The following is a 24,919-nucleotide window of genomic DNA, read 5'->3' on the forward strand; positions in this document are numbered from 1 at the left end:
AACTCCATTTTTGCGTATCGATACAATTTTTTGTTTTTATTTAGTGTATAATTTATACGCATTTTCATGAGACTGGGCTCGGTAATCGTGTAGTGAAAATCTGATATTGTGACAGCCCTAATAAGAATTATAACATTTAAATTATTATTATTACTTTAAATATGAGCCTTAAAATTTTTTTTTTGTGAGATTTAACAAAGTAAATGTCAGTGTCAGCATTATAAAATTAGAAATGAGTGTATTGAAAATCTGAATTTGTGACAGCCCTAGTAAGAATTACATAACTTAAAATGTTTGTATTTTATATATATATATATATATATATATATATATATATATATATATATATATATATATATAAGTTATATTATTTAAATATGACCCATCCTTCAACAACATGGAACGTTTATGTCAGGAGATTACAATCAGAAAAGAGGAGTTTTCAGTAAAAATTATTAATTATTTTAATCGTTCAGAAGTGAAGTAAATGAATGTTATTACACTGTTTTAACTTTCAAAACGTCTTTGTTCACATATCAGTATCAGGCATTTCATCTCATCAAATCACACATGGGTAAAGCTTGAGGAGGTAAAATCTAAGGCACATTGTCGTAGCTCTTTACAATGATATCTTTCAGCTTTCTAAAAGTCACTTTGGAGTTTTAGCAATATTCATGTAGTAAAAATCTCATGTCTGTTAACATACACTCATTTTCATCATTTCAGGATCAAAAAGTATTCAACCAGCTGGTTTGTAGTGGTTTAAGTCTAATCCAGACAGTGGAGTTTCATCTTTGATCCTGCTGGCTTTAGTGGATGAGTTATTTACTAAACTGGTTAAATTGGGAGTGCACGTATATTTTCACACCTGTACACTACTATAAAATCAGAATAACAAATTCAAATAATTCTCTCTCACGGTCTCATCTAATGCTTATCAAATATTCAGTTTGTCATTGTGAAGACAGTTTAGTAGGCTACGAAACTGAAGAAACCTGTTCAAAAGCAGTACTATTAATTTAAACCAAAATGTAAATGCAACAAAGTGTCTAAATACTAGCAGAACAAATCGGAGTGGGTTCTGTTGCATTGTGCACTGTGCGTTCACGGGTTAGAAGACCAGGTAGGTTCAGACTACCTTTCTTCTTTGTCTCAAAGGGATATGCTGCCATCTTCAAAAGCATTGTACATCTCCTCAGTCACAAGTTCATAACGGCCTACTCTGGAGTTCAGAAAGTAGATCTGGTCAGTTGTAAGCCGTGGATCGTATCCTTCCCTCTGCAATCTGGTCTTCTGAATTTTAAATGTTCCTGTGAATAGTTAAGAGTAGGAAATCAGCTCACAGCATGCATATTAATATTCATGATCATGATTTTTTTCAAATTATATCATTTAAATATTTTTTTTTTTTAAATGAGTAATTATGTATTTTATTTAAATATAACCCATACATTGACCCCATACTTGTCCAAAAAAAAATAAAAAATAATAATAATCCAGTTAAAATCTAGTTTAAATAATCAACACTATGCACTTAATCATTTATTTTAATTTTACCTATGGTAATATGTAGTCATTAACTAAAATGTTCACATTTTATACTAAAACATTTTAATATATAAGAAACGTTATGCAGAGATTTCCGTGAATATTTTTAAATGATGATGAGAAATCGATTCTTTAAAACAGACAGTTTGAGTGAAGTTTAAAAAAAAAAAAGAGATAAATCTCTTTCTTAATGCGCTCATATTTGCAATTTGTGAGACTAGGTTTGCAAAAGTAATTGGTTTGAAACCTTAATAGCTCAATAAATACACATTAATCATTGTGATATTCACAGTGTTGCTTAATTTTAGACAGTATATGTGGCGTAATACTTTACATATAATCCATTCCAGGCTGTATGGCATCTGGAGATCTTTCCTCACCTGTGGTATCTACACATGGGGAGATGCGTAGAAATACTGGCCGTGCGTATGGAGGAAGAGCATGCTGAACCTCTTTCAGGAAAGAATTACAGTTAAAGTTTCCTGTGGAGTCAGCGATGGCAGCCATTCCAGCCTTTCCCTCCACACCTACACACACACACACACTGTATGTGATGATAAACACTTGGAATTAGGGCTGTGCAAAAAATCGAATGCGATTTTCATGCGCATCTCATCAGTAAAGATGCTCCTGTGATTAGAAGTTTATCTCCAGCACGTACGTTCGGATCAGGGTTGCCAGGTTTTCACAACAAATCCTGCCCAGTTGCTTCTTAAAACTAGTCCAAAACTAGCTCAATCGCGTTTCCAAGGAGGTTCCCCGATAAAAATTGCTTCCCAGGGTTAAAATAGAAATTTTTTGGAAGGGTTGCCTTGGTAAAATTAGCATTTTAGGGGCTAAATATCACGTTATTTGTATTGGGGTTGCTTCAAATCGCGGACATGAAAAACAATCGCAGACTTGGCAACACTGGTTCAGGTGGAGCGGCAGTTACTACACAGAGCCGTAGTCTACCGACAACTAACACAAAATCGTTTTCAAAATCAACAAAGAATCGCCTGCGATTTTAACATCGATTTTGTGTAGATTTTCAGTGAATTACGGCTCGGTGTAGTAAATGCCAACCAGTGTTGCCAAGTCTGTGGTAGTTTTTCATGTCCGCGGGTCGCCAATACAAATAACGTGATATTTAGCACCTAAAATGCGAATTTTACCAAGGCAACCCTGCTAAAAAAAACTTATATTGTAACCCCGGGAAGCAATTTTTATCGGGGGAACCTCCTGGAAGCGCGATTGGACTAGTTTTGGACTAGTTTTTAGAAGCAACTGGGCAGGATTTGTTGTGAAAACCTGGCAACCCTGATCCGAACACACGTGCTGGAGATATACTTCTAATTACAGGAGCGTCTTTACTGATGAGATGTGCATGAAAATCACATTAGATTTTTTGCACAGCCCTACTTGGAATTATAGGTCCTGGGAACTTTAGGACAAAAGTTGCTTTATCTGTCTCACCTGGTACATTAACTCCAAACACTGCTACATCAGTTTGTCCCAGCAGGCTGCTCAGTGTTCCCTCCACTTCAGTAGTGGACACGTTCTCACCTTTACAGCGAAACGTATCACCACTTCGGTCCCGGAAGTACATGTATCCTAGCTCGTCCATAACTAAAACATCACCTGAGAGACACCATGCCAACAAAATAAGTTTACTGGGTGGTGCATACATAGGTTATATATCCCTGACACTAAAAGTTCCCCGAGACATGGCTGGCAGCCAATTTCATAAGTTGCCAGAAATGTGTTGAAGAAAAATAACAGTATCATCAAGGAGAATAAAATGTTTCTTTGCAGTGTGTTAAAGGTGCACCTGACAGATAAGCGGAGTCGTTTTTCTTGAATACATTGTAGGCGATCTTCTTCCTGGTGGCATCCTGACTAGCGTACCCATCAAACCGACGCAGAGGATCCTCCTGATTTATTCTCCCCACCAAAAGCCCAGGCTCTCCTGTGAGTGGAAGTCGATACATAGAGAAAAATCCATGATAAGATCACAAAAGAAATGTGTGGGAGGAAAATGACTATTGATTATTTTGTACATTGTTCAAGTGGGATGCACTCAAATAATAACCATTTTTACTTGATAAGAGTGCTTGTCTTTTTTTAAACAAACTAACTTTAAAGCCATTTAATTTGATATTTGATGTAACCCAAATACATTTTAAAATAATTGAAGAAAAGACTTATATTAAAAAGATTAGATCTAAAATCATGTGAAGCCTATTTCATTTGCATATATTCAGCAATCCAAAGAGTACTCAGCTGTGAACGCACCAGGTCGGCAAGGCACACACAGTCCCTGCTTGTCCCGAACCAGTTCCATGGTGTCCTCGTTCACTTTCACCAGTCGGATGGGGTACACATTTGGCAGAATGCGACTGTTAAACCCACAAGCTCCGACCTTCAGTGTTGAGAGTGAGTTCTTACCATTCAGTTACTGGTTACAACTGATAATTGCAATTTAATGTTCTCAGAACAACACTGATACTTGACCTTGCCATCCATATTAGCAATGCTGCAGTTACACTCGGTGGCTCCATAGAACTCGCCGATTTGTTTTACTCCAAAACGCTCCATGAAAGCCTCCCACACGCTTGGCCGTAGCCCATTTCCCACGGCTAAACGCACCCGGTGCTGTCGCTCAGAGGGGCGCACAGGCTGGGACAGCAAATAACGGCAAATCTCTCCTATGTACTGCACAACCTGCAAGAAAGGGAGAAAAACCTGATGGCTGTAAAAGTACGAACTATCTATACGGAGCAGTTTATTTTTATCACTCCGTTTACTCATTCATTAACAATTAATCATTAAGATAGGTATGAATAAATCATTCTCCAGATCTATTATTTAAAAGAACATTAAAAAAGCAATTATTACAAAAAAAAATTATATATATATATATATATATAGTTTTCAATTCTATTTTACAATCCATTTGGCATTAATTAAAATTAATGTCAGTTTCATATCTCCCTCCAACCTTAAACCAATGCACTTACACACACACACGCACGCACGCGCACACACACGCATGCACGCGCGCACACACGCACGCACGCGCGCACACACACACACACACACACACACACAATTCTCTTCTTGCTTGCTTCCCCATTTAGTTGTCAAATAAACCTGGCATTGAATATTATGATTATTGTTAGCTCCTTGACTGATTGCTTTTTTAAGTTGCTTTTGGATGTAAGTGTCTGCTAAAATCATAAATGTAACTGTAAATAACCAACAAACAGGAAGCCATTCTGTCATTATGTGACAAGATAACCATAGAAAAGTAACTAATTTCACATAGAGGACCCTTGGTGACCCCCAAACCTCCGCATGTCTCTTTAAAATAAAATAAAAAAAGGTTTTGGAAAAGATGTCTTTAAAGCAAAAAAGTATTTAAAGTACAAGGAAAGTATGAATTGCTCATTAAAGTAAATCTTTGTTGATAATGACCCAAATATAGATGCCTTACAGTGCAGTTATGTTTGATGCAGTCTTCCCAGAAGCGACTTGCAGAGAACTTCTTCTTGACCACCACGGTCAAACCGTGGATCAGACACTGGCCCACCCCCATAATATTACCTGTTAAAGAGTAAATTCAACAGACGTACAGCATGCGTTGAGCTATTTGTAAAATCTGCAACTGTATGTTTGGAACCAACATCTTCTGACAGTTTACAATGTCTTCATAGAAAGACAAGGAGTCTGTAAAGTTAGCAACTGTGACATGCAATATACCTGCTGAATGGTAGAGGGGTAAACAGTCATACATGACGTCGTCTGGCCGCATTCGAAAAGAATGGTAGCCGAAAGCAGCAATCCTGTAATATCTAGGAGACAGAAGCAGTTTATGTAAGCTCAGTTTATGAAAGTATTTCTCTCAGTGATTTATGTACAGTATGTGAGGTGGCTGCGAGCAGGTTACCGACTGTGCACCACTATAGCAGCTTTAGGGAGTCCTGTGGTGCCAGAAGTGTAGATATAGAACAAACGATCTGTGAGAGAAAGAGGGAAAATGTCTGCTAAATTAATAAATGTAAAAAAATCTACAACATATAACATGGGTGAAACCTGGACTACTAGATTACTGCTAACTGTCTAGCGTGCAGGATTTATAGCTTACTATGTTTAAAAACATAAACCGAACACACAATGAGAAATTATGAACATTTCAGAATATTTACTTCAGCAGGTTCCATCCTTTTATCATCACATTATTAAATAAGTCAACATGTCTGAACTATTAGCAGTCAATTTAATAAAAAATTTAATTAAAAAACAAAAAATATAATAAATATGACCTTTAGGTAATTTGTTTTTCACACTGGAAAATGGAAATGGAATGTATGATTGATAAAGTAACAACTGTTGTTCACACTAATGTTCAAAAGTTTGGGATTCAAACAAATGCTGTTCTTTCGAACTTTCTATTCACTAAAGAAACCTGTATCATGGTGTTATCAACATTGATAAGAAATATTTCCTGAGCAGCATTGATCATTAGAATAAATCAATCATTAGAAGGATCGTGTCACACTAAACATTGACATTTATTAAACATCTAATAATTTTGACATCCATTTACTTAATATTATTATAAAAGCAATAGCATATAATATTTCTTTATAGTATCAGACATATGCTACTCTGACATTTTTAAATTCTGAAAGATTCTGACATTCAAATATTTATTTGTCTATATTATCTGTCTGACTCTTATCTTTCTCACTCAGACGCTTGTCTTCAATCAGATTATTGTCTTGTATCATCAAAAGACCTCTTGACAAAATTGAGGATCACTTGATAAATCATGGTCACTTCCTACAAGTGGATACATTTATCTGAGCTGATAGATCTCTATGACTTGCAAATTTAAAATCTAATTAATATGTTACCTTGTGACTGATTCAGGGCTATTCTGCACAGGAAGCAGTTCCACTGCCAGCAGCACATTCTCAAGTGTTCTCATAATGACTTGTGTAATAGGTATAATCTGACATATTTTCTAATGAATCTAGGAAAAATTCAGTCTTGGAGAGGTGGAATATTTTCTTATTGGAAGGGAGGACATCAGAAATATACTTTACATACAAATAATAATAATGATAATAATAACAAAACTAGCCACCAGGATAAACAGACGATGCTTATACGTCATTCTAATACTGTCTGTCCACCAATTCCAAGTCCACTAATTATCTAGAAGTTTCAAACTTATCTCCATAAAAACCTTAATAATGGCTCACAACAGAAAATTTTGCTACAAAACTGCAACACCAGAGATCGTAAAAGTATGAGACATGAAATAAATGTAACACGCCAGTGCACTGATAGTCAAAGAAATGTGCCCATAAAGATGCTAATAATGCCACCTGATCCGTCCCTCAGACGGTCCACAACCTCTAGCAGGAGTGTCAAAGTGTCATTTTAAACATACAGGCCACCTTTTCTTTTTTTTTTTTTAAATGGTAACAACTTGGTGTTCCCGTAGGTCAAAAAGATGTGGGTTTACACGCAGCGTAAAAAATGCAGACACAATATAAATTTTATGCATTTAGCAGACGCTTTTATCCAAAGCGACTTACAGTGCATTCAGGCTACATTTTCCTAATGCAATGCTCTACCACTGAGCCACAGGAACACTGAGAGATTAATTTAGCATTACAGAAGGTCTCTGTGATTTTAACGAGAGCAAGACTCAAGCTGAACTGAGCTGACTGAGTAATCAAATATTAGTCATTTTGTTGTGTATTATTTGTTTTTTAACAGTTTTTATTACGTTTAGCTTTAATTATTTTAGTACTTTAACAAAATGAAAATGTTGCCTCAGCCACTAGCTGAAATAAAAGTTGATATTCAGTTAATGTTTTAATCCAGAAGTAATGAAAATGTTTTTGTTAATAATAAAAACCCTTTGAACAATAATAAGAGGAAAAGTTATTCGATCGCTTTATATAATCACAACTTGAATATCAGTTTATTTTTTCATGCTATTGAAAGGAACAGTATGAATATGACTGTTGAGTTAAAGACTTGATTTTGCTTAACAAATAAACGAAATAAACAATTCTGAGACAGAACAGCCGACTACACGCGTCCTTACATTTCAAAACAATCATTTATAACAGATCAAGGTTTAGAATTGAAATGCATGCTTGTGTGTTGCAGCATTACAATCCCATCCATTTTTCATTAAAGGTGTGCTTGTGTTCAAGGCATGCAAAGACGATGTTCTTCCACAACTAAAATCATAACAACATTTATAAAATCGAAATCTATTTTTATTCCAAGTGTTGCTGCTGTGGTATCTCTTACTTCACAAACACGTGCAAGAGATGAATATGTGTTGATCTGTGTCTGAGCAGGCAGTCTTGTGCTAACGTATGCATCTCTATTAACGTAATTTAAACCTTGGAAGTTAAAAAAAAACTAATCATTTGACAGCGTTGTTTCAATAATAGCTGTTTTTGGACTAACATCAAGTTTTGAGTTACTTGCGATATGTTTTTAAGGAAAATTGGATTGATCAATTCATGACCCTTTTAATAGATTAAACATCGTTTTTCCTCAAGTCATTCCAGACTGCTCCACAAGCTATATCTGACACATTATACATGTATTTGAAAACTCTGCTCTACAGCTAAAACCTTGTAATACTGTAAAACTCACCATTGAAGCCCTTGGACACGGTACAGGGTGGTGGGTTTCGAGGGGCAGATGCCAGGATGTAGTCGAGGGGGTGACATTTCAGAGCAGCCATCTGGTCTGGTCTGAGGTCTCCTGTGCTGAACCGCACCATGGTCTCACTCAAAGAGAAGCTCACTTCAGACACGGCTACATACACACAGGGAGGCATGTGCAATTAGTTGCATGATCCAGGTACAAGCCAAAGTGAATGCTGTAGACTCACCATCTGCTAGCTCTGCTCCAAAAACCAGCGCTCTGGATGCTGAAACACCCATGCAGTGCAGGAGTGAATCCCGTCGGAGGTTGAAGTTGATGAGTGCGGCCTCCACGCCTACTTTAGCCAAGCCGAGCCAGAGTGCCACTTGGAGCGGCCGGCTCTCCATGAATAGTGCCACCACATCTCCTGAGGTCCAACCCTGGCTCAGTGCCCAGTGGGCCACAGCATTGGAGATCTGATCTAACTGAGAGAAAGTCCACGTTTCCCCAGTGGCTTCATACACAAGCGCAGGTTTGTCTGGGTGCCGAGCCACGGTTTTGGAAAAGATGGAGGGTATGGTGTTTCGGTTACGAATATGAAGCCATAATGCCAGTTTAACCCTCAGCAGCACGTAAAGACCGCTGATGGACAAGAGAAGGAGAAATCGGTAAGTCATTTTCACATCTTTCATAGCTCTTATTTGAATATTCAAAGTCATGTTAATAAGTGTTATTAAAGGCTCTGTCACATTTAACTCTATTATGCAAATTTTTGTGGCCGAAATCCAGTCATTTCAATAGGAATCCACACAATTGAGAATTCCGTCTGAGAAGGAAAGATTCCCTCATGCATATTCCACATGATTTTGTTAACGTGGCAGCAGTTCTTTGCTTTCATAACCAAATTTGCAACCCAACTCAAAGTTGGCACAAAACAGACATTGAAGAGAAAGTTATTACATTATGCATAGATATTACGCATGAAAAATTGCATGGATTTACTGTTTACAACAAGACCACTGACATGCAAAAATAAATAAAAAATAAAATGAAATAATAGGGTCAATTTTTATTGCATGCTGAATTTTAATTTCCAAGTTTCACAGTAGAAAAAAAGTTTCATACAGGTTAAGTAGACAGTAGGTGCATCCCAAATCGCGTACTTACGCACTATTCTATGACGTTTTTATTATAAATAGTGCGAGTAGTGCATTCACACTGAAAATTCCAAAAAGAAAAAGTGCACTTTAAATACCCGGATGATGCACTTAAATAACCTTTAATTACGTAGTGAAGGTGGAGGGGCAATCAGACTGATTATGAATGACAAAATAGCTTTATATGATTCATACATTATCTGATTGAGTACATAGTGCATGAGTACATAGTGGTAGTTAGTAAATTATGATAGCATTTTGGGGGGGGGGGGGGGGGGGGGGGGGGTAATTCAGAAACAGAAGAAGCTAGTCTAATGACAGATATTTTATCCACATTGTGATGTGAATCAGAGTAAAATGGATTATCGAAAAGAAAAATAACACAAGGCAGCGACTTGGGTCTATGGGCTGGTTGTTGATTGGATGAAAGCAGATTTGAATGCGAGCTTCCAGGCAATTGTAAGGGTAAGGGGAGGAGTTTATGAGGACAAAATTATTGAAGATGTCCTGCATAAGTCACCAGAGAGAAGCCTGTAACTTCACCAGAAGATGAAGAAATTTTCAATTTTCAAAATATTCATTACCTGGCCAATTTTTCTTCTTCTAAAATTCAAACATGCACTTAAATGCATTTAGAAAATAGATAGGGTACATTTCTGGTTTTAAGGTAAAATGCTGACTTTAAAAGAACTTCTGCTAAAAATAAATAAATACATTTATGTCTTAGCTGGTTTATGCTGGTCTTCCACGCCTGCAAACCAGGTAAAACCAGCCAATCAGCTTAGACTGGTTTCAGTTTATTTTTTTTCAGCAGGACATAATTTGTAGTTGATGTGAGATCCAAAACATCAGTCACTCACTTGATGTCCCTTTTAGCCGTACGAACCACCACATACAGGTACCGCCAGCCTCCTGTTCCTAAATAAACACCCAGACCTGCCGCGAGGCTCCAGGACCAGCATGCCCCAAACAGACGGAGCAGTCCCAGGGAACCCAAGGACAGGGAGCCACTCGCCACATAGTGCATCCTAAAACAGGTACATGCTGAGCATCACCTATCAGTCACAGACACAGCAGCGAAGCAAAGTCTCCACTTAGATATTCACACAACGTGTCTGCTGATGGTTTACGGCGGTATCATAAAGCAATAAAACAGCCATGAAAGCTTACCTATGGTTGAGAGATATATAGTTCAGCCAGCCCTGGTCTGTCAAGACATTGGACGACCTTGCTGTGCAGTTAGAGGAGGTTGACTGAACACAGTTATGTCCAAACTTACAGACCCCTATGAAAGTAAGACGAGCGTCCGAGAGCACAGGGCGGGAGAACTTGCTACTATAGTCTGTTACATTCAGAAGTTCACTAGTCAGTAAATATCTTCTCTTCACGTGCAGCACCTTTTCGACAAACTACGTGTTTACTAACAAACAACCACTGACTGACTGTTTGGAGAAACATGATTGAAGCCTGAGCTGGTGTGAAAGCTTTCCAAAATGGCTGAGAGGAGAGTGGTTTTCACAATAAAAGTGTGGAGCTCGTCGTGTCGGTAATACTGTTAAAAATGAAATGATTGTTCGTGGTTATGTTATTTACTATTTTTATTTACGTATTTAAACAACGTGTGACACACAAGCGATTTTTTAATCTTAAAAAAAAAAAAAAAATCAAGTCAATTGTTTTTTGACCAACAAATCAAAAATATGAATTACCCCCCCTCCCCAAAAAATACTATCATAATTTACTCACTAGCTGTTTTTTGATCAACAGAATTAATTTATATAATTTAGCATGCAATAATTAATTGTGCGTAAAATGCAGTCAGCTGATCTTTAGCTCAACACTTCAGGATAATACGTTTTTATTAAAAAAAAGATAAAACAATGATGTAAAATGTATAGTAAAGACATCACTGTAACTTTCATGCACTACATTTTGTGACAGTAAATGACAGGTTTAATGCTAATGTACTTAAATGTACCAGTTAAAGTAAAACATATAATGATAATAATAATTTTACTATTATTTATATATTATGTTATAATTATACATACTAATTATAAAGTAAATATATAGTAATATTTAAAAACTGAATATTTAAAAACTGAATATTCTATATTAAAAATAATATTTTTTTTTTTCATATAAATGTAGATGTTTTACTGCTGACATTTCTGTGGTGCCTTTGATGAATGATTAGCAAAATTGCATGTGTCACAAACTATCAATAAAGCCAAGATTGTAGCATCCAAGTAATACTTAATTTATTTTAATACATTTTTTTGCTATAACTATAGTATTTTGATGGATACTATAGTAATTTTTGAAAACTTTAAAGTCAAACCTTGTGAAAAAAAGAAGTAGCCTATAGCATATTTCTTACAGAATAAGTTTACTTATTACAGAAATAATAAATAATATAGCTACTATAAAAAAATAAAGGTGCAATAATACAGAATGTTTTCAGATGTTTAATTTCATGCTACATGAATTGTTAATGTACGTAAAATGCAGTCAGCTGATCTTTATCTCAACACATCAGAATACGTTTTTATTAATAAAAGATAAAACAATGATGTAAAATGTACTTTAAAGTAAAACGTTTAAATTCTGCATTATTACAAATTGCACTTTTTAAAGGCATACTTAAACAGTCATGAAAGTGTTCTCTCTCAAAGTAATGTACACTTAAGGGACCTTTTCTTACATTTCATTTAATTTTCTAAGATATACTTTTAACATTCTTCCTTTATAAGGAAAAATAATAATTTTCCCACAGTATTTTTGATGAGTGACCACACGTGAACAAGTGTAAACAAGTCTGTAATCAGTGTAAGCTGATCTGCTTTCTGTGTGAGTCTCTGTAGGAGCTGCTCTGTGTGAACAGGACTCTGTCCGGCTGCAGCAGCTGAAGGAGTCTGCGCAGAACCGCTCTCCGCAGGAGGATGTAAACCCACGGGTCCAGAATCTGGTTCCAGCTCGCCAAACGCAGAGCCAAGAGAAGCAGCTTCTCACACTGATGCCTCGGCCCTCTGGTTCCTTCATAAAACCTGCTAACGGACATGAGGATGTAAATCTGTGAAACGAAGAGGAAAACGGTCAAACAGTCTAGAGATTCACAAATGAAGTGACACATAAGTGTTTTATCAAATGCACAACACCTCACAATGTAAAAATTGATAGTATTTTAACGGTAAAAGACTGTAAAAACCTGTTAATTGGTTAATGGTATGTTCCCGTACTATCCACCTTAGTATGATGGTGCGCCCATTTCTCCAATGTGCAAAGCTTCCGGTGTTATTTGCTTTTAGATATGTTAGCCGTAAAAAACAGCCCGTTATGCTGCTTGATACTTTAGGTGACACTTATCATTTGTTTTTCATTAAAATAACCGTTTCTTCTTAATTTTTCTCAACAATTAGATACATTAGGGTTTATGTTACATCAAATGTTTTTTTAAGTGAATGTTTTTCATTTGTATGACATATGTGACCCTGGATCACAAGACCAGTCTTAAGTCACTGGGGTATATTTAGATGTTTCTTCTATGCCAAAAATCATTAGGAGATTAAGTAAAGCTCACGTTCAATGAAAATATTTTATAAATCTCCTATTGTAAATATATCAAAACTTAATTCCTGATTAGTAATATGCTTTGCTAAGAACTTAATTTGGACATTCGTAAGATTTTTTTTTTGCACCCTCAGATTCCAAATTTCAAATAGTTGTATCTTGGCCAAATATTATCAGATCCTAATAAACCATACATCAATGGAAATATTATTTATTCAGTTTTCAGATTAGGTATAAATCTCAATTTCGAAAAATGTAGACTTAAGACTGCTTATGTGGTCCAGGGTCAGGGTATTTATATATGTATGTGTTTCTCTCTCTCTCTCTCTGTGTGTGTGTGTGTGGAGGTGTGTGTGTGTGTGTATATATATATATATATAGGATTGTGGAAATTAAACTTTTTCATAACCCTCTGTGTTTTGTCAGTTAACGTAATGACACTTATTGAATTACATATAAGTTTATTTTTACTATAAATGTAAGTTCAATATGTAAAAAAAAACATATTTCTTATGGTACAGTTATAGCAATTGTTTCCGTTCTAGCAGCCAAAAACCAGCAGACTGGCATTTGTAATGTAAATTTCACAGATGATATTTTATTTTTTACAGTGTACTCACAAGAAAAGGACTCCAACAGACACAGGAGACCACTGTTATGGCAGCCAGCTGCGTCATCATCTCCACATCCAGGGAGTGCAGAGACGAAGATGAGAAAGATCCACGTCTCCTCGCAGCGCTTGACTTAACACAACGGTCCTTAAACCTTGCCTGGAGCAACTTCAGCCCACTTATAGTATTAGACACAACTGAGATGGTCAATGTTACAAGCCCCAGTGTGGAAAAAGCCAGAGAGAGGCTGGCATCAGCGATGGAGATCAGATTGTTAACAGGTAAGAAACACCAGGTGCCAGGGAACTGTGGTTGGTAGCTGCCCACGTTAAGCAGAGGGAGTCCTGCCAAAATGAGAGCCGTCAAGGTGATCAGCAGCACGGTGAGGCGGACACGTGTCATGGTGACGACTGCCGGGTGCAGGAGAGGTCGTGTTATGCCTATGCAGCGCTCCACTGCCATCGCACTGCCTAGCAGCAGAGGGCAAAGGCCGAAAAACACCATGCAACTGCCAAATAATTTGCAGTAAACCTGTGGAGGCTCCATTATTAATGCCGCCCTGTAATGCTTCACCCTCCCAAGATGGAGATGAAGTGCCAAAGCCCCTGTGATCACATGACCGGCCAGGTCGCTTAGAAGCAGGGCTGAAGCCAGCAGTAGAAAAGGAGCTTTGGCTCGTCGGCGGAAGCGGGCGTAGGAATGGGCTAGGATTGCAAGCGCGGTTAGATTAGAGAGTGCGCCGAGGGTCATGGTGAAGTAGGACATCCCAAATGCTGGAGGGTTAACCAGAGCTGGAGATGTGGAGTTTCCAGTTTGGTTATCAGGACAGGCAGTAGTGAGATTACAGTCTCTAGAGTTCTGGCATTTAACAGGGAAGGAAGAGGTGAAGAGATTGTCCATACTGTGACGGTCAGGAAATCCTTACAGGCGAGCGTAGTCACAGGAAGCTGCGATGAACGTTTCTCTTCAGGGATGCTCCTGCTAGGAGCTTTATTGTGGTCAGCAAGAAGGGATTCATCTAATATTGCTGCAAGTAGAATAATTAAAAGACAGCAATTCAGACTCTGTATTCACTGCTGAAGTCTACATTAAAATTCAGCACTAGAATCATACTTGAGGAAAACACTGGCACCTTTTTCATAGCAAAATGTATGCTGGTTCACTGAATGTGTCCAAATATGTGTCCAAATATTACTTACAGGAAGACACAACTGAATAAGCTTGGCATAAGAATTAAACAATTTTTTTATATAAATGTGACAAAAAAATATGTTAAGTCATTTTAAAGACAAAAAAAAAAATATATATATATATATATATATATATATATATATATATATTTTATTTATTTATCTGGAAATCCGTTATATTCACCTAAATGAAAGATAGATTTATCTACTCCAGTGTTATTTTAGTATACTGTAATATTAATAAAAATTTTATGTAGTATATGTTAATTTAGATAAAATCTTTATATTTACTGTTTTTTAAAATAAAATTTTAGTTTTAGTTCTTTTTCTTTTGTTTTTTTAAATAGAATAAGTCAAGTTTTTATATTTTATTTGTGTTAATGTTTATTTTATTTCAAGTAATGGAAATGTTTTATGGTTTTAGTTTTAGTTAATGTTACGTTTTTACACTAAAGATACTTTGGCTGTACTGTAACAGACGAACGATGCTACATTTAATTAAACGTAGAAGGTACAAGGACAGGGAATATATAAATAGCAATAAACAAGGAACAAGACAATACAGCATTACTGCACTGACAGCGTAATCATTCACAAGCTGCTCTATGAACACAGTGAGCTCGAGGGAGGCAAAAGAGATGCCACCTCAATATTGTTTTATGAAAGTGAGAGCTTTAGACACTTCTTCATGTCAAATTGCTAATATTTATTTTGTTTTATGTTTGTGCTGTTGATTATTTGTTCATCCAATTATTTGTTTGAGGATGCATTGCCTCTTCTGAGAAACCCCACCTGCTACAAATGTCCTTGAATTATTAAGGACTGAGTTATAGGAAATAAATAAATACTGGTATACATACTTTTTACTATTGGCTGAATTAAAGGGAAAGTGTTGTTTATTTTTTATTGATTCATTGCCATTTGCCAGGAGGGAAAGTAGCCCGTTCCCCTGCTGCTCTGCCAAAAATCCTTCCATTATCCTCCTTTACCTCCAGCACTTTTCTCACCTTCTGCTGTCTTAATTTACTCTCTTGTCATGTTCTCTCCCCCGAATTTGTTTGCTAACATTAGATTTGTTCTGGGAGGCACAAGTTTATGTTGTGTGTTCGCAGTGGTTTTCACATTGTGTTGAACTAACATTTACAAAATATAGAGTGAAATCTGTTTTATCTCAAGGGGCAATTGCTAGCTGTTCTGATCCATAAAATTGTCTTCCGCGATATGATTTAAAATGACCCAATCACCCTGACTACTTGATTTTAAAACCAGCTTTATAACAGAGACTTTTACCAAAAGCAGTTTACAAATGGAAATCATTGAAGCAGAAGCATTTAAAAACAGTAGACTAATTTAAAGAGAGCAATTCAGACTCTGTATACACTGCTGAGGTCTACATTAAAATTCAGGACTGGAATCATACTTAAGGAAAGGCACCCATAGCAAAATTTATGCTGGCTCACTGAATGAAATTGTTTTATCTCAAGGGGAAATTGCTATAGCTGTTCTGATCCATAAAACTGACTTCCATGATATAATATAGTTTAAAATGACCAATTCAGCCTGACTACTTTTTGGATTTATATCCAGCTTTTTGAAAACATAAAGCTTGAGATAACCACATATACAGTGTATATATTTATATATATTTTAACGCTAACATTTTAAAAGAATTTAAGGTTAACACTATACTAAGATGCCATTAGTTATCATTAGTTAATGCATTTACTAAAATCAGCTAACCAAGAGCAGTACATTAATTTTTGTTAACATTAGTTAATAGAAAATACATCTGTTCATTGTTAGTTAATATTAGCTAAGGTCCATTAAATAATATTAACGGATAATTTGAATTTTTATATTATATTACCAAATGTTGAAATTTACTGACATTAATAAGATTTTCTTTTTGCATCCACAATATTACAGGCACGAAAGCCCCAAAGTCTCGTTGAGCACAGTTTTCCTTTATTCTGTTTTGACATAAATTCTAATTACACACTGGAAGTATGTATAATTTGAGGACGTTCTCATTCCAGAGCATTTTTGGGAAAAAAAAAATTTTCCTGGCAAAGAAAGACAGTTAACTGTAAAAGTTAAGTTTGTTAACTTTTAGGATTACACTAGCAGCTAACAGACATGAACAAAAGCACTCACAAAATTTTGGAAATAAGGTACGATCCAATTTGTCCCTTGTTATCCAAAATGTTGCGGGCGAAAACCACTCGTTTCAATAGGAATCCACTCATTGGGATTTCTACATAGATTTCCCAGCTGGTTCACGTTTTTCATGTATTTGCCATGTTGACCATCAGAAAGCTGCTTGGTTTGTCACTGACTTCTGTACGAGCTGCACTTACACTATTGAAAAAATATTGTAATAGGACCTCTATTGCACACAGTATATTGCTGAAATTTTGCTAATGCACCTACAAATGTACTGTGACAAAATGACTGTCATAGTATTTCCCTTACTCTATATACCACTGAAAATGCGGTGCACATCTTGCCCAACAGCTACTAAACAGTCACAGGTTCTCCATCAGAAACTCCGAAATGATGTTTTCTTCTTTCAGATGGACAAATATGGAATAATATACAATGGATGTGCACTCTTTTTCGCACTCAGAAAATGGACTTGGGAGAGTTGAGAGGGCAGGATCCGTCTGTCTCTAGCTCTTTCTATTTTAACACTATAATGACATGCTGCTCCACAGTGCACTGAAATGAAACTGCTGAGAGGCTGTAATGGAGTAATCGGTGCGCCCGTTCAAACTTGGCAACTTGTCGTTTTTGCTACTGTCCCTACACCTTGTTCTCCATCTGTGCAATCATACATTTAATTTTTAAATCATTTCTCTTTTTTAAATCTTCATTTGCTTTCCCTGGGCAACACTGAGTTGATCGCAGTGATTTCCGTGAGGGATGATTGATATCAGATGACTAAGAAAGAGCAGCAATTTTTCTTTTTGAGAAAGTGTGAGGACTGTGCTAAAGAGCCACAGCAGGAAGCCAGTATGACCATATCAGGTCACCCAGAGCCCGTCCAGCTGAGAGGAATTTCAAGAACATTTAGCTCATAAAAAATGGCTATGGTGTAGTTTTGTTTTGGAAATGGTACGTCGCCATCGCATTTTGTAGTTTTAAAGCCACTGCATTTTCAGTTGACCTCAACATGTTTTGCGATTGCTTTCTAAATTTCACCCAGATATGTTTTGTCTACTTTCAACACTATTTAAGTTTTCTTAAATTTTTGTAAGTAAATTATAATGAATAAAGTCATTTTGCTTTGATGCTTTGAACTACAGTATATTAAGATATCTGGATGGTCTTTGTGTGCATCAGATTGTTATATTCTCATATATATAAATCAACTTTAAGTAATATTAAATACATTTAACTCATGAAGTCAGTGAGAATTGTGTTGATGGTATTTAGTCATAGTTATAGTTGTAGGAAAAACATTAAATCACATCATAAATGGGAAAAATTGTATTTGGCTTTAGATATTTGTATTAAAAAAGCTTGAAAACCTCTCCGGAATGCTGTGTCATATGAAATGAAGTGCTGAAACAGATGAAGAGATGTCTGCTTGACTCACCCAGTGTCCCAGTGTCTGTTCGTCCTGTATGTATCAGCAGCGGCCGCACTTCTCCCATGTGCTCCAGGCAGCTCTACCCCTTATCACTCCACAGCCGCTGAGCAAAACAGCCCTCTGTCTCTCTCTCCCACACTCTCATCCCTCATTTTCTGTCTCTCCTTTCTCCATCTCTTTCTTCATCCTTGAAAAGCATCCAACATTTTTTTTAAAGGAACACATCCCTCAAGCTTTTCATCGCTGAGGTTACATATATAACTTTGAATCGGGTATTGAATGTGTCGGATCCATTATATATTTTTGAAGAAATTAAATATATCAACACTGAGCTGCAATCCAATTTTATTCCTGAGAGAATGAGATGTTAAAATCTTCGCCCACAGCATGGAGCACCTGCGGATTTGAATTGCCAATACAGAGAAACATAATGACAGTGATTTCCCTCAGCTCAATTATAATATGATTTGACTATGTCTGTATTCCCTTCTGAGATAAATGGTACATTGCTTGTTTTCTCAAAAAATACATTGTTGTACTTAATAACACTTTCAATTAAGTTTCAAACTTATTACCCATAAGATATTAAAAGTGACTGAAATAGTATTGGTTGCTTTTTTTTCAAATGCCTGAGGTTCTCAACTGGGAAAAAAATATCAACTATTTTCAACTATTTGAAAATCCTGAACATGGGGGTGCAAAAAAAAGTTGTCTAAACGAAATCCTCAGCAATTCATATTACTAATCAAAAATCAAGTTTCGATATATGGTAGGAAATTTAAAAAAATCTTTGTGGATCATGATATTTACTTAATATCCTAATGATTTTTGGCATAAAGGAAAAATAAAATGTATTTTTGCCTATTGCTACAGATATACTATGTATGCTACTTAAGACTGGTTTTGTGGTGCAGGGTGACACACACACACACACACACACACACACACACACACACACACACACACACACACACACACACACACACACACACACACACACACATCAATAATTTATTCCTCAATATTCAAAATGTCCATGATAGTCTTTTTTAGATCAACATCCTGATGAAAGATCCAAACAAGGCCCATTATAAGTTAATTTCTAGCGGATTCAGTCAGGTTTAGATTTTTTATCTGTTGGTATTTGCTAGAATCCATGAACATGCCATGTATCTGAACAAGATGTCCTGGAACTCCAGCAGAAGATTAGGCCAACAACATTAAAGATACAGCAGTATATTTCAATGTACACGCTGGCGTTATTTTTTTTTATCCTTGTTTGCACCAAACTCCCCTTGTGAGTTTCCTGCAAAAAGAGCTAATTTTTTAAGGTTCATCTGACAAAGGAACCCAATCCTGTTTGTGGTAAGTTCCAGTAGTGTGTAGCAACTGAATATGCTGGAATTTGTTTTTCTTCAAACCCTCCCAACAACTTGATGTATGTGGTGTTTTTTTTCTTGAGGTTTTCTGACCCCAGATCTCCTTGGCCACTCCAACTATCCTCTTCATGTTGGCCTATGTGATCCACATATTTATACTCCAGTCACCCTGGTGTGCTAACAAATGGAAATACAGATCTTCAGAGATTGTACTCAATAGTTTCTATGGGTACAAGTAACTGTGGCCAATGTGTATTAGAGAAAAAAAATTCCTATAATGTGATTTTTTTGAAAAATTAGATTTTTGATATTTTATTTATTTTTCCTATCAGAAGGATAAACAATACAGACTTATTTTCATAATCTTCTTTTGAACATAGGTAGGTTGCTTCTAATGCTTACCACCTCTCTATAACAGCTCCTTTATGAAGCATAGATAGATAGATAGATAGATAGATAGATAGATAGATAGATAGATAGATAGATAGATAGATAGATAGATAGATAGATAGATAGATAGATAGATAGATAGATAGATAGATAGATAGATAGATAGATAGATAGTCACAACACAGAAGTAGACCTCGAGGAGAAAGACTGGTAAATAATAATCTTTATTACAGCTCAGTTCTGAAGGGAGAGATGCAATGTAAACAGGTTATTAAATAGAGAGTTCCAGGACCTGAAGGGATGTAGCTCACGTAGTGATTGCTTCCTTTATTCCCTTAAACAGATTCAACAGATGATGCCTTAGGCAAAGACTGGCAGGCAATGGGAACGAGTCCCAGTAAGAGAATCAGGTAAAGAGTGGGGATTTACAGAGTGCAACTGCAGTGACTGTGTATTTAAGCTAGTGTTGATGAGATGGTGACAGGTTTGGTACTCCGATGCTGATTGGTACTCCGGTGATTGTGATCAAGTCAAGTCAAGTCACTTTTATTTATATAGCGCTTTAAACAAAATACATTTCCTCAAAGCAACTGAACAACATTCATTAGGAAAACAGTGTGTCAATAATGCAAAATGACAGTTAAAGGCAGTTCATCATTGAATTTTGGTGTGTGAGGTGATTGGGTCTGAAGAATCTGGAGTATCCCTGACATATATATATATATATATATATATATATATATATATATATATATATATATATATATATATATATATATATATATATATATATATATACAGACATAAAACATAAAAATAGAAATGTTGAAAAGCTGATTGAAAACACCTGAACTGGAAGAAAATATGCAATAATTCATTACAAACTGAAAGTGAAGTGACATTCAGCCAAGTATGGTGACCCATACTCAGAATTTGTGCTCTGCATTTAACCCATCCGAAATGCACACACACAGAGCAGTGAACACACACACACACTGTGAGCACACACAAGGAGCAGTGGGCAGCCATTTATGCTGCGGCGCCCGGGGAGCAGTTGGGGGTTCGATGCCTTGCTCAAGGGCACCTAAGTCATGGTATTGAAGGTGGAGAGAGAACTGTACATGCACTCCCCCCACCCACAATTCCTGCCGGCCTGGGACGCGAACTCACTACCTTTCGATTGGGAGTCCGACTCTCTAACCGACTCTCATTAGGCCACGACTTCCCACTGATTTCCAGCCATTCCTTTTCTTTTATTCCACATCTGATGTGTGTAGTTTATTTTGCTTGCTTTAAAAAAAGTTTCTTTTTTTCAGTAAAGTTTTTTTTTTAATTGATTGCAGTCTTTTTTTCTGCTGCCATTGATTTCCTTAGAGTTGCTTCTCTATATTCCATACAATTTAAAGCTTTTCTTGATTCATTCCATGTTCACTCAAAAAATGTTTCGGTCTAAATTTACATTTTATGTAATTTAATTGCATAACAATTTTCCACCTATTTAGATTACATAGTTTTAACATAAACAAATCAATAAACTTATTGTGACTCATATGCGTCAGTCATACGTGAATGAAACAGGTAAGATTTATGTAATCATTCACAACAAAGTCTCCACACTGCTCAGTGTTCGTGTGTTTCCAAACTACATTTTTATTGCAAATAAAATGATTGCAAATAAATGCACAGACACTATTTAATTGAACGGAGATGACATAACTGAATTCAATGATGAACTGCCTTTAACTATCATTTTTTCATTATTGACACTGTTTTCCTAATGAATGTTGTTCAGTTGCTTTGACGCAATGTATTTTGTTTAAAGCGCTATATAAATAAAGGTGACTTTGACTTTGACTTTAACAACAAAGTCTCCACACTGCTCAGTGTTCGTGTGTTTCCAAACTACAGAGTGTTAAAGTGGCATTGAAGCAGTGCTGGAGTTTAAGAAGATAATTATGTGATGATTGGCCATTAATGATGAACAGCTGCTGTTAACAAGCAGAAACACTGAAGAAAAGAGAAACAAAAGAACTACAACTGACTTCAGACACAGCCTTAGATGAATTAACTGAAATAAAAGACATTAAATCTCTCAAAATCTGATTAAACAACTTCTAAAACAGCTTTACCAGCTTCTCATTATTAGTCAGTTTGACTTTGTTCCTTTCAGACATCTAGAGAAGCTCTTAATAAGAATTAACTGAGGTTTATATGTTATATTGTTTCATTTGAAATCACCATCAATGAGATAAGTGTTTCATTTTGTTGGGTCCCATCGGGTTCGGGCAAAGATCTTCAGCTCTAACACAGACCACAGACATCAAGAATCAGCTTATGAACCTCAACAATGATAAGTCAACAAAATGCTTCATGCTGCAATGCATATATATTACTTGATCTAAAGCTATAAACCATGCTAAAGCAATACAACTTCCATTTAATCAGAAATTGGATTTCAAATGAAGTTTGTGGATCATCTTGTTAAAATGTTTTGTTTTTAGGTTTCGCTGGCTAAGCTTAACACGTTTTTATGAACATACAGTTAAAACAACCAGCTCAACATAAACCTCTGTTAATTCTTATTAAGAGCTTCTCTAGATGTCTGAAAGGAACAAAGTCAAACTGACTAATAATGAGAAGCTGGTAAAGCTGTTTTAGAAGTTGTTTAATCAGATTTTGAGAGATTTAATGTCTTTTATTTCAGTTAATTAATCTAAGGCTGTGTCTGAAGTCAGTTGTAGTTCTTGTGTTTCTCTTTTCTTCAGTGTTTCTGCTTGTTAACAGCAGCTGTTCATCATTAATGGCCAATCATCACATAATTATCTTCTTAAACTCCAGCACTGCTTCAATGCCACTTTAACACTCTGTAGTTTGGAAACACACGAACACTGAGCAGTGTGGAGACTTTGTTGTGAATGATTACATAAATCTTACCTGTTTCATTCACGTATGACTGACGCATATGAGTCACAATAAGTTTATTGATTTGTTTATGTTAAAACTATGTAATCTAAATAGGTGGAAAATTGTTATGCAATTAAATTACATAAAATGTAAATTTAGGCTGAAACATTTGTTTTGAGTGTTTAATTAGGCAACCCCTGTCATGCTAATTCAGATTAGCACAGCTGGTTTTAAATTAATCTAATTTATTTGTAAATAGTATATAGTCGAGGAGTTAGTAATTTGTACTTAATCTGCATTCCAGCTACTTGTAAAGCTGTGATTAATACTCCAGACCTAATTTAAGCCCTGTCTGGGAAAACACCCCATGCTGTTAAATTCATTTAACTTAATTGGGCTTCTTGAATTTAAATGACATTAAACTTACTTCAAAAAATCAAGTTGAATATTCATATAAAAAGTTTAAATTGTTTGAATTATTTTTATAAGTTAAAGGAACTGAAAAACATATTTTGTCCTGACTTTTTCATCACATCATTTTTTTTACTGTGTAATAAGTTACTACATAAGAACATGGCATCACTTCTAGACCAGTCAGTCTGGGCTTAAATTTGAACCTCTTCTTGATTCCTCATGACCCTATGCATCTTATTTATTTATTTTTTAAATCAGGTGTTAAGCAAGTGAAGTGGCTGCTGTAATGTCTTAAGAGTGAATAAGATGAAAGCTCCTTTTAACCTTGAGCTTCTTTTATGTGTAAGCGATTCTCCACAGACAGCTGGCATATAGTTCTTGAGGCAATTATGAAGTTCATAATGGAAGAAGAGAGAACACATTTTAAGATAAGCTTTTTGACCTGTTCACCTGTCTCTGTTTTACAGTTTGTCCTCTTTGTAAAAGCCATTAGAGGTCCATAAAATTCAGTTCAAATCTCTGTTATTAATTTTCCACTGCTCTGTGTCTCTGTGTGAGTCTCAATAATGTCACGATCTGCTTTATGATTCCACTGCTACTGAAGTGTTAATACCCAAAGACTACTGAAGCAGAACTTAATCTATCGTGTTTCTTTCTATATTCAGCAGAACAGGACATTATCTTGAATGACGGTTTAAATTTATGATAAATTACATGATTCCTCTGAGCCAGTGAATAGAAAGTCAAAGTGACCTGGACAGTCAGTTATCAACAGTGTGTTCGCAAACTTAACTTGTATTATTAAATGGAAGCAACAAATTTTGATTCATTACCCTAATCATTACAAAATAATTATACACTTATATTACATTTGCATGCTAATTATGGCTATAATGTTACATTTATGTATTTGCGTCCTGGTGTACATATAACATATAAGCTACTGTTTAAATTTGTGTGTATTCAGGATTGTTTTCTTTTTGCACTGTATAAATAGCAATATATATATATATATATATATATATATATATATATATATATATATATATATATATATATATATATATATATATATATATATATATATATATATATATATATATATATATATATATATATATATATATATCCCATTACTGCACAGTCTTCATTTATCTCTATTTGAACTAGGATATTATTTGTTTTGTGCAAAACAAAAGCCATATCATTCAGTTTGTCTTAACTCATATTTCAATCTTTGATTTCCTGCTTCACCAGTAGCATTAGTAGATTCAGCTGAACCATAATTGGACTGCATGCACATTCACAAATGAAGCACATCAAAGCAGGTTCCAACTATATTAAGCATGACATTCAAAGAAGCAGATATCCCAGACGTGAGGAGAATCCAAATAAACATTTTAATATTAAAAAAACCCTGCAACATCAAAAATAAAAAGAGCATTAAATAGTTACAGGCAGATAAGGAAAATTGCAGAATATTATGGATTCATGTGCA

At 35.6% G+C, this 24,919-nt stretch overlaps 2 protein-coding genes across 2 annotated transcripts; both read right to left on the minus strand.

Moving 5' to 3' along the window:
* Positions 1–436: 436 nt before the first annotated feature.
* LOC132149474 (long-chain fatty acid transport protein 1-like) lies at positions 437–10,882 on the minus strand. Its single transcript, XM_059558741.1, has 13 exons — positions 10,542–10,882; positions 10,232–10,399; positions 8,462–8,856; positions 8,221–8,385; positions 5,477–5,546; positions 5,290–5,381; positions 5,024–5,133; positions 4,042–4,251; positions 3,823–3,949; positions 3,359–3,496; positions 3,004–3,168; positions 1,929–2,075; positions 437–1,310 (listed from the first exon to the last, which is right to left on the minus strand). Exons 2-13 carry the CDS (start codon positions 10,396–10,398, stop codon positions 1,153–1,155), a joined length of 1,944 nt encoding a protein of 647 aa, XP_059414724.1. The 5' UTR covers position 10,399; positions 10,542–10,882; the 3' UTR covers positions 437–1,152.
* A 1,075-nt stretch (positions 10,883–11,957) lies between these two features.
* Positions 11,958–14,646, minus strand: LOC132148651 (prostaglandin E2 receptor EP1 subtype-like). The gene is made up of 2 exons (XM_059557351.1): positions 13,562–14,646; positions 11,958–12,444 (listed from the first exon to the last, which is right to left on the minus strand). The coding sequence occupies exons 1-2, from the start codon at positions 14,450–14,452 to the stop codon at positions 12,196–12,198; spliced, it is 1,140 nt and encodes a 379-aa protein (XP_059413334.1). The 5' UTR covers positions 14,453–14,646; the 3' UTR covers positions 11,958–12,195.
* Positions 14,647–24,919: the final 10,273 nt, after the last annotated feature.

This window comes from Carassius carassius, chromosome 9 (genome assembly GCF_963082965.1).
Source record: "Carassius carassius chromosome 9, fCarCar2.1, whole genome shotgun sequence".
Taxonomy (NCBI): domain Eukaryota; kingdom Metazoa; phylum Chordata; class Actinopteri; order Cypriniformes; family Cyprinidae; genus Carassius; species Carassius carassius.